This window comes from Myotis davidii, unplaced genomic scaffold (genome assembly GCF_000327345.1).
Source record: "Myotis davidii unplaced genomic scaffold, ASM32734v1 scaffold496, whole genome shotgun sequence".
NCBI classification, from domain to species: domain Eukaryota; kingdom Metazoa; phylum Chordata; class Mammalia; order Chiroptera; family Vespertilionidae; genus Myotis; species Myotis davidii.
This window is the reverse complement of record NW_006289398.1, coordinates 3,386,869-3,397,743: the sequence shown is the minus strand read 5'-3', so window position 1 is coordinate 3,397,743 and position 10,875 is coordinate 3,386,869. Positions and strand designations below refer to the sequence as shown.

Below are 10,875 nucleotides of genomic sequence, written 5' to 3'. Positions count from 1 at the left end.
AGAATCAAGTGAATAAATAATCTGGTGATCATAATAAAATCAGGGACATAGAGAGGGAATGAACTGACTATTCTTGGGGGGGAAAGGGGTGTGGGAGATGCGGAAAGAGACTGGACAAAAATCGTGCACCTATGTATGAGGACAGTGGGTGGGGAGTGAGGGCGGAGGGTAGGGCAGAAACTGGGAAGAGGGGAGTTATGGGGGGGGGGGGGAAAGAGGAACGAATGTAATAATCTGAACAATAAAGATTTAATTAAAAAAAAATAACAGGGAAGCACGGCCGGTGTGGCTCAGTGGTTGAGCATCAACCTATGAACCAGGAGGTTACAGTTCGATTGCCGGTCAGGGCACATGCCCAGGTTGTGGGCTCGATCCCCAGTGTGGGGCATGCAGGAGGTAGCCGATCAATGATTCTCTCTCATCGTTGATGTTTCTATCTCTCTCTCCCTCTCCCTTCCTCTCTGAAATCAATAAAAATATTTTTTTAAAAAAATAACAGAGAAATGATAACAGCCCCAAAGTTTTCCGTAGATAACTAACCAACAATTTAAATGTGGGGAAGATGCTAGCTCTTTGCCTCTTTCCCACATCCTATGCTTACACCACAGCAAGTTGAAATATTTCTTTTAAAAATAATTTCCTCCTCAAGGAGCCCTAGTACCAGGTTGCTAAGATAGATATCAGAGCAACAGCACGGCCAGGAGAGAAGAACCTACTCCAATCTCTCAATCCATCAGCCCACAGGGACGGTAGACAAGGCCATCCATGGGGCTAAACTCTAAGCAAAAGGGGTGGGAGAGTGGGAAAGCAGAAGGAAAGAATGAGAGGGAAGGAAAGAGACGATGCGTTAAGAAAAGAATACCAATGACTGGCTATGGCGAGCGTTGCTAGTAATTAATTCATGGCCTCTTAACCTGTTTATGCCCAAGTTCATCAGGCTTGTTTATTCTAATTAGTAGTTATAATCTGGCCATATACTGGTGTGTGGGAGCTCTTAGTGAGGGCAGGGTCCACTTCAGGGTCTATTGATTCCTATCTAGTCCCTGGCCTTGGCCATCCTTTGAGCCAACAGTCGTGGCGTGGACATTACCTATGATCAAGAAGGCCACCCACCTATACATGCTGAAGACCGTGTTGCCGTTGTGCATGAGGTACACATACACTTCCTCAACGTCTTCGTGCTTCATCATGCTGAAGGTGAAGAAATACACACCTGAAAAAGACGGGTGTTAAATCACAATTGTGTTAATGTATGGTACATGGATGACCACGAGACAGCAGGGAGATATGCCCCATGACTTCCCACTTCTTTTGTGGATAGTCTATGTGGTCGGTAGGTTCCTCTGGGCCCTTATTTGCATGTGGGCTTCTTTATCTGCTCTCACCTGCAAACTGCTTTAATTTTTTTTTTCAGACTTTCCCAATGTGTACAGTGTGTGTTCAAGGAAAGAGTCAAACTTATTTTGGCTGTATGTCACTGCCTCCTCTTACCCCTGACCAAGTGCTTAAGGCAAAGTTACAGAGTACAGAGCACAAAGTTTCCAGGTACAGGTTAACCATCTTCGACACCCCGCCCCCAGGACTCACATGGCCAAGGCACAGAGCCCTGAACAATAGACATGTGGCCCCCGTGGCCCAGGAAAATAAACGCGTGTAATAAACAGCACAGCAGATGAGCACACTCGCCACAGATTTAGCCACAGATAAGAAATACTGTAACACAGATCAATGTGGATTAGCCCTAAAGAAACAGTCCCAACAATTTCTCACAATAGACGTTGTAAGTAGGTGAAATTATGCACAATAAGCAGAAAGATGCAACGTGGACTCAGCAGCATAACTGCGCTCCTATCAATATGTATCCTCATCTGGAAAAGGCAAACATATTTTAAAAGATACGAATGTCTTTGTAAGATTTCAGGGCTCCTCATCGAACGCACCTTAATTTAACCTGATAGATCCGAAATGCCAGTGTAGACACACAGTACCTTTACTGGGCGATTAAGGAGAATCCAATCATAGGGAGAGGGGAGAAAAGGAAAATCTCAACCCCAAAGAGCCCTAGGTTTGAGAGTACATTCTGGAAAGATGACTGAAGGTCAAGCACCGGGCTCTCTGATGTCCAGGTTACATTTTTAAACTCATGGCCGCATGTTAGCTTATTCGAACTGCTGTGATAAAATACCACAGACTGAGTAGCTTATAAACCATAGGCATTATTTCCCGTAGTCCCAGAGGTCGGAAGTCTGCAACCATAGTGCCCGCCTGGTCAGATGAGAGCCCTCTTCCAAGTCGTGGACTTCTGCTTGTATCGTCTTTCGGCAGAGGGGCCTCTTTCAGGAAGGCACTAATCCCGTTCACGAGGGCTCCACCCTCAGGATCTAATCACACCCCAAAGGCCCTATCTCCGGAAGTGATCCCTTTGGGCATGGGATGTTCAATGGAGGGACTTTGAAGGGATATTGTATTCAGCCCACAGCAGGCTCTGGAAGAGAAAGCCCCAGAGACATCTAAACCCTGCATCGTTTTTGGCTCTTTTCCAAAGGTGCAATCAAGTAAGCTGGAAGCTGGAAGGGTACATGCTGGTGCACCTGCTTCTGAGTCAAGTGGAACCAAATAAAGACGTCTGATTATGCTTCGCTTAGTGCAGGCTCGCATAGTCAAGGCGCTGGGATGAAAGGAAGTAGCATACTCATCAGCCAGGTCCATTCATACTCCCAGGTGGTCCACAGGTGAAAAGCAGAGAACTCAAAGAAAGTAGTGTATATGTGTCCAGTTTTTTTTACATTTTACAAAACTTATTACACACACGCACACACACACACACACACACACACACACACCAATTTTCAATGCCTTAAGAAGATAACGCTGGAATCAAAGGACAGGAAAAGATCTTTGTTTTCATGAAAAAAAATGATGACTACTGTAATAAATGGCAGAAGCTTTTCAGAGAAAGCAGACTGAGGAACCGGATGGTGAATAATAAAATCCCCAGAGTTGAAAATACAAAAATGAATATATATATTATATCCACACATGGCGTTTCCTCCGAGAACGCACTTGTACTCTGGTTTTCAGATGTCACTGTAACTGCAGAAATCAACCGTCTTTGTCTCATCACTCCCAAAGACGAAAATCATAAGACAGTCACTTTGCCATCTATTGAATGAGGCTTAAACAGTAACATGGGAGTCAGATGACAGCTGCTATTATCAGAATCATATCTGATAACTAGAGTTCTGAAGAACTACTAAACCCTTGAGCTTCCATTACAAAGCCATTGAAAACAATGCAACCATGGACTGGGCTTACCTGGGTATTTATATAAACTGTGGCACGGATAGTGCTTAACAAAACAGTTCAAGGAAAATTATAAACTGAACCTTCAGAGCAGAAACATCACAAAAGACGTTTTAAAGCCGATGGAAGCGTGATGAAAGATTGCTTCTATCACTTCCTATGACATTCACGTCTGACTTTAGCTGGGTAGAAAATAAATCGAGGCGCACATTAAAAGCATTTGCAACAAGTCTAACATGGTCACTGCATCCATCCAAATTTTTGTCTTTTCCTTCTGGATACCATATAGAGAAACAAAAGGGATTGAAAAGAAACACCTAGAGGTATCCATTTCCCACAAAGCCAAGAGACAAAAACAAATAAATAAAAACAACAAAACAATAAACTTTAAAAGTCCCATGGAGGTGTCAAGGGGGTGGGGCAAAGGGGTTAGAGGAGGCCATATAGCAGCAGATCGCAATCAGTGCCAAGGAAAGCACACTCCCTGGTGGAGAAAGGCCGCTCTGAAGGACCGACGCTGACAAGCTCCTCCGGTGAGCAGAGCTGAGATGAAGCAAAAGTTCTGTTTTGGGGGAAGGTTGCTAACTAAGGTACAGAAGGTGTGGAAAGCAGCCCTGCAGTGGCGGATCCTAGAACCCTCCAGCAAACGTAAGATGTCCACACACAAGAGAAGTGGCAAGTGCCAGGCTGGGTCCCCAAGTCTTGCTGGACCCAGAGCAGACTGGGGAGGCAGAGGAAGTGTGGCCACACAGGGCAGACACAGAGGGACTGAAACAAGAAAAGCAGTGAGTCCCCCGACAGCAGGGCAGGGAGCCACTGAGTGACCAAGCCCGGAGGGCTGCTGGGCCCATCCTTACCCAGAAATGACTGCACGTAGTGAGTGGGTCTAGGAAAACCCAACTCATTTAACCATCAGTTCACTTTAAAAACTAGAAAAGCACAGCCACAATTACCAACAGGTGAAGAAAACTCACCAAGAGGAGACGTTGTTATGCAGTCGATGAAAAATGTAACCAAGTGTTCCATCATGAATGTAAAATATAGCAGTGAAGTAAATATGTAAGGATCATGAAGCTATGCAGGAATTCATGGTAGAAATAAATGGCCAGACAAAAGAGGGAACTAAAAATCGCGACATCATGACTAACGTTAAGACATTTTAAAAAAATCATGGAAACAAGACAGAAGAAACTGGAAGAAGTAAAAAGAAGATACAATTAAGAACATGCAGGATAGAAAGAGAAGAAGCAAACAACATGAAATGGAAATGAAGAGCACTGAAAGATTACAGAAAATAATAGACACAGAAGACAAAGAAAAGTTAAAAACAAAGCAAGCAAGGCATAATTGGGGTCCTTTAAAGAAGTCAACCAGCGGTGTGCTAAGATGCACTGCAAGGGGTCAGGGAGGGAAATGCTCCAAAGGGAGTATTTTATCACACTCCAAAGGGAGTATTTTATCACTGACATTGTTTAAAGTGGCTGGCCCGTGATGATAATAAACTCTAACTGACTTTTTATTGGCTTCATTATAGTTTTAAAATATTCTCTAGATCATCTACCTCTTATAACCAGGTTTCTTAACACAAGTCTGACTGCTCCCACTGCCACCCCGCCTTACTACAACAGTGAGAAGAAAAACCAGTATTTATGTTTTAAAAAGTAATTCAAAGAAACTTTTCTGGACAAAAAGAAGGCTTAAACCCACATATCAAAGGGGCACAATGCAGAGCAGGAAAAGTTAACTCAGAATGACCAACACTTATTCTAGAAAAATATTGGACTTTGAAGTTAAAGCAAGAATTCTTTGGTAAGTCAAACAAAACGATTAAGTTTCTTATAAGAGAAAAAATTCAGACATATTTCAGAGCTCTTCAGGCCAAATGCCTGGAGACGGGGGGGAAAAGAGCTGTAAGCCAAGGTAATTTTACATGCAGCTCAAGTTACCACGGAGTACAGAACATGTGACGTCCCGGGACTACTGATGCCATAAGCCTTAAGAAAATAATTAGAGGCTAAAGTTTAGCTGGTAAAGAGATGCCTGGGAAACTCTGGCGAAATAACTAATAGTGAACACTGAATATAATCAATTACATGATCACTCTAAACCAATAACCTCGGATTGAGAGGCACTAATCTAAAATGTAACCCTCCCTCCCTCCCAGCCTCCCTGCCTCCCTTCCTCCCTCTCTCCCTTCCTTCTTTTTTGGTTGGTGGAGGGATTAATTCAGTCATTCATTTACTTTTACTTCTCACCTGACACTGGGGCCCCAAATCTACCAGTCATGACATCGAAGAAGTTCCCAATGTTGGTCTCAACGCTGCTGAAGATGATGCCGCTGTTCTGGTTGCTGAAGTGAGTGGCCAGGGAAGCCATGAAGGCGATCTAAGGAGAGGGAGGGTTGGTGGTTACTTAACAGACAGTTTACTTTAAAGAAGTAGGTTTTTATACAGGTCAGTTTAGTTCAGCAGTATCTGTAACAGCAAGATGGGAAATCACTCGAACATTAATCTGTGGCAAATGAATTCAATAAATCATGGTCATTGCTAACATTTTTATGCTATGTAGCCACGAAATAATGGTGAATATCGACAGTTTGAGCGTGCATTTCAAGGGACGTTAGACTTCAAAATGCTGTTTGAAATGTTAACATTCTATTATCAGATCACATTGGGAAAACTTGGATGAAATCTTCTACTTATACCTATTAAGCACACCTCAGTATATTAAAGATTTGAGAAGCCCTTAGCCAGGGTATAAACACTCACAGCTTTGGGGTTAGAGTTGGCTTTGAGAACATCCATCTTATTAGTTAACTTTAATCTGGCCAAGTGGCATCTGACTCCTTTTATTGGTAAATGTATACTGGCATGTGGCTCCCAGGTTGCTAAAATTATTCAGCAACATTCATTAAAACACTACAAAACCACAAAAGCAGTTAGAGTAACACACAGGACCTCTTAGTTCACAAGGCCCAGAAAAATGATGGAATTTATCCACCGTCAAACAACCACTATCTGTGCCCAAACAAAAGGCAAAGTTTCCCCCCATTGATCTTTCAGACAGTTTATATGTTCGAGCTGTCAAAACCCTTTTTATTTAGCACTAGAGGCCTACTGCACAAAATTCGTGCACTTGGGGGTGGGGTCCCTCTCCCTGGCCTGCACCCTCTCGCAGTCCAGGAGCCCTTGGGGGATGTCTGACTGATGGCCTAGGCCTGCTCCCCGCCGTCAGTTGGACATTCTTTAGTGCTGCCACGGAGGCGGGAGAGGCTCCTGCCACCGCCGCTGCGCTCACCAGCCATGAGCCCAGCTTCTGGCTGAGTGGCGCTCCCCCTGTGGGAGTGCACTGACCACCAGGGGGCAGCTCCTGCGTTAAGTGTCTGCCCCCTGGTGGTTAGTGCGCATCATAGTGACCAGTCATTCTGCCGTTTGGTCAATTTGCATATTAGCCTTTTATTATATAGGATAGCTTCAAATTTGGAAAGTGGGAGATGAGCTGACATTCAGGGTTGCCTTGAATTTGGTCTATTGAGGGAGTTAGGTTTCACCTTCAAACATTTCCTGCTCCCTAAGAATGATGGCAAAGCGCTCTGAACAGCACAATCCTCCTACGCTAGAGATGAGCGAACTGAGACTCAGATATCCTCCACGCTGGTGCCTGAGCCTTCTGCCCGGGACCAGGAAGCCCAGGACCATGCAGAAGTCACCTGGAGGTGCACCGGGCACGTACCTGCAGTTCCGGTGGGACCCCCGGGTAGCCCTTTTCTCCTTTGGGGCCGTGCTGCCCTCGCTCCCCTCGTGGCCCCAGGTCTCCTTTGTCTCCTTTCTCACCTTTGGCCCCTTCGTGGCCAGTGGCTCCGTTATTGCCATTGTTTCCATGGTTTCCTTAAACAATCAGACATCGTCACATGAGAAAGCCCCATCACTCATACTCACCATCTATTCTCATACAAACACAGCCCCCAAATGTACAAACTCAGTTGTAAAGGGGGACCATTTGAAACAATAAAAGACACAGCCATGGAGGCACCATCAAATGGGGTCTCCTTTAAACAGGACACTTAAGGCTCCAAAGCCTGTTTTTCTTATAAAACAGGACTTAGATGAAAAAAAAAGTGTAGAAGACTGATTACCAAAGCATCATTTATGGTAGCAAGATTAGAAACCACCTAAATGTCCCCCAATACTGGAAGGGCTAAACTAAAAAAAAAAATACAACTGGGAGATGATGTTTTATAGTCATAAAAAAGAATGCTGAACATGAACAAAAGTAATAACATTAGTAATATTCATTATATTTTTAGATAGAAAGGTTATCCATCAATAGAGATAGCATGATACTATCACATTGTATGCGGGAAACGTATTTATACGTTTTGCTTATACGTTGACTGGTAGTAGAGCGCGAGACACGTATTAATACTTTTTTTATAGACTAGCGGTAGAATGCCGGTAACGTATAAATACGTAAACTAAAGTTATCGTAATTTTACTGAACGTTGCCATTTGTGTAAAAAATTAGCAAAAATGGACCACGCCACCTGTTAGCGCGCGATAAAGACGCGCGATAAAGACTACCCGCAAACAATGTGCTATGTGTGTGTATGAATATATATCACGTGTGTGTGTGTGTGTGTGTGTGTGTGTGTGTGTTATACCTGAAGGGGGAAAAGACTAGAACAAATTTCAGGAAAATATTTATAGTGATTTTTTTCTACATGGACAGAACATGAGTGATCTGTGTGTCATTCTACATACTTTTCTGTTTTCTTTCTGTGTGTTTTTAAAAGTTTTCTTCAAAGGACACATCCCCTTTTAAAAATGAGAAAAAATAAAATCTTGAATAAAAAATTAGAATAATTTTGAAAGCAAGACTTGGCTAACAACTTCAATTCTTCCCGTTATTTTGCCACCATGGGACAACATCTGTAGCTCTTTTCTTTTTACATTTGTTGAATTTTGGGCCCTTTTGCTGTTGACTCTGCCTGCGACCTTTGGTCGGGTATCACAGCAGGCTTGCAATTCTCCCAGATGGATGAACTTTGTTGATAGGTTAGTGAGTTAATGACTAAACTGCTCCTGATGGGGACCATTTAGCCAAGGCCAGCCTGTCCTGTCACCTGAGCAGAGTTTACTGGAGAAGATTTTAGAAGAGTCTGAATATCTCACCTCGAACCGCTGTACCTGCTGCCTGATGCCGTTGATGGTCAATGACGGTGATTCAATGCCAAGAATCACAGTTTAAATTCTAACAGGGCATTTTCTCATTTCATCTTATTTATTTTATTTTTAAAATATATTTTTATTGATTTCAGAGAGGAAGGGAGAGGAAGAAAGAGATAGAAACATCAATGATGAGAGAGGATAATCAATCGGCTGCCTCCTGGATGCCCCACAATGGGGGTCGAGCCCACAACCCGGGCAGGTGCCCTGACCGGGAATCCAAACGTGACCTCCTGGTTCATAGGTCGATGCTCAACAACTGAGCCACACCAGCCAGGAAGATATTTTCTCATTTTAAATTTGGTTACATTCAAGAAGCCAATCAATTGTCTTTAAAAAATTAACTCTAATTTCATAGCGATAGCATCAATGGGACAAATCAGGGAAGAGCAAGAAGACGTTTTCCAACCCCTGAGAAAAGGTCCAACCCCAGGAATTAACCTGGAGAGAAGGAAGACAACTAAACCCCCAGAGAGGGTTAGAAATTCTAGGATGGAGAGGACCTGGGCTTTCCCTGTCTGGCCGAGGACACCAGCAAGTTATCCAAACCCCACATGCCTGGGACACCACTCAGTAGAGTCAGGGTGGGTGAATGGTGGGTCTAGAGAGGCACTGTGGAGCTCTACAGCATTCCCCGTGCCTCCACATAGTGCAAAAATGTTCCCATGAGACCAAGAGAGCCATAAAAGGCAACTGAGGGCGGCTGAAGGCCAGGGGAAGAGAAATTGAACTGAATTAAGAATCTGACAGAAGGATGGGTAGCTCAGTGAATGGCCTCATGGAGATACCTGTAGTCTAGACCAGGAAACCTCCTCTCCTTCATACTCTCACTTCACAAGTCCCCTGAAAGTTAGATACAGTGCATCACATGAACTGCACTGTGGCAGCGATCTGAAGCCAGGGCATGTCCCCATTAAGATCAGGTGGTTCCCTACGCCATGCTTCAAATGGAATCATAAATAGGACGGAGGTTATGCTGCTCCAGCTAAGCTGTCTCTATAAGCCCAGTCGGCCCACTCTCTTTTGGATTTTCCATGCACACACCTTGGATCACACCCAAGCATCTCAGATTACTTGGGTTCAGCCCTTGGATCCCATTCTGGCACAGTCAGCAATGAGGCCAGCAAGGTGCATCTCTCCCATCCTTACCTGGAATGCCAGGGGGGCCAGGAGGTCCAGGCGGCCCTTGGTAGCCCCGGAAGCTGTAATCTCCATGGCAACACTTGCTGCAGTCTGGGGGCAGTCCTCCCGGTGATGGAGACTTTAAAAAGAGACAAAGAGAAGTTTCAGAGCAAAGTAATAGGACTTTTGAATTTCCTCTGGCCTTGCTCCCTAGGCAAGTTTAACCCCAAACAACCCACAACAACATCAGAAAAGACGGGGTGGGGTGGGGATGTCAATGGCAAAGGAGTCAGCGGTAGCTAAGATGAACCAAAGATCAAAGGGTAAAGGACCCAAGAGAATGAATAGAGGAACTCACTCTTTGGAAAGGAGTGCGAGGGCCGCTGAGGGTGGGGTGTTGGGCAGTATCCCTAGAAGTACTTTTTCGCTGCTACTCGTGACAGCAAACGAGGAAACTCCAGAAAACCCTCCTTTTTCCCCCAGGAGCCTCGGATGCAGCTAGATTGAGTCCATGACCCCCAAACGACAATTATCAACTTTTCACAGAACATGTGTAAGATAACTGCTAATACTCCTTTTTATTCATGGCTTGTGCCAATATTATACTAGATGACAAATACGGAAGAATGAGGCAGAGGCAGCGCTCAGACCATGACAGTTCACAGGGTAGAAGATCCAGAGTGGCTTTTTTTTCCTCCAATGAAAACCATCAGACCTGACTGCCTTCCATTTACCTCCCCTTCCCTTTTTGGGGGGAAAAAATCAGCCTCAACTCAGATCCCGTGGTTATGGCATTGGCCCCTCTCCAGTGGCCAACAAGACAACATTGATACGGAGACTGCCTAGGAATTAGCCTTCCTCGCTCTGTGAGGCCACATTGTCTGACCAAAAGGTTGCCATCAAAGCATACTTTGGATTAATTTATGACCAAAAGGGGAAACTGTCAACAAAAAAAGGGGGGAAGAGTGCTTTAGAAAGTAACTTCACAGAGTGATCTGATCATAAACTCTAAATTCCTAACTGGGCAGGTCATGGGGGGTAGTCACACCCCAGGCCTATAACTTCTTTAGTGGAAGGTTTTAAGGGAGCCCTCTTGATTGTTCTTGTGCAACTAGGTTAACATACTAGTATCTTCGAAATACCAAGGGGATATTAACCCTCAAGAGAGCATGTAATCTTATTAACTATCCGGAAATCCAATCCCCACCTTGCTCTTTCCAATCTG

The 10,875-nt window shown here is 44.3% G+C and overlaps 1 protein-coding gene across 1 annotated transcript in view; it reads right to left on the bottom strand.

Moving 5' to 3' along the window:
• Positions 1–10,875, bottom strand: part of C1QTNF3 (C1q and tumor necrosis factor related protein 3) — a 23,199-nt gene that overhangs the window by 4,946 nt on the left and 7,378 nt on the right. The window contains exons 2-5 of the mRNA XM_006761769.2: positions 9,678–9,789; positions 7,036–7,190; positions 5,559–5,688; positions 1,114–1,213 (exon numbers count right to left, since the gene is read on the bottom strand). Of these exons, the coding sequence (XP_006761832.2) occupies positions 1,114–1,213; positions 5,559–5,688; positions 7,036–7,190; positions 9,678–9,789 (497 nt within the window). The remainder of the gene's footprint in view (positions 1–1,113; positions 1,214–5,558; positions 5,689–7,035; positions 7,191–9,677; positions 9,790–10,875) is intronic.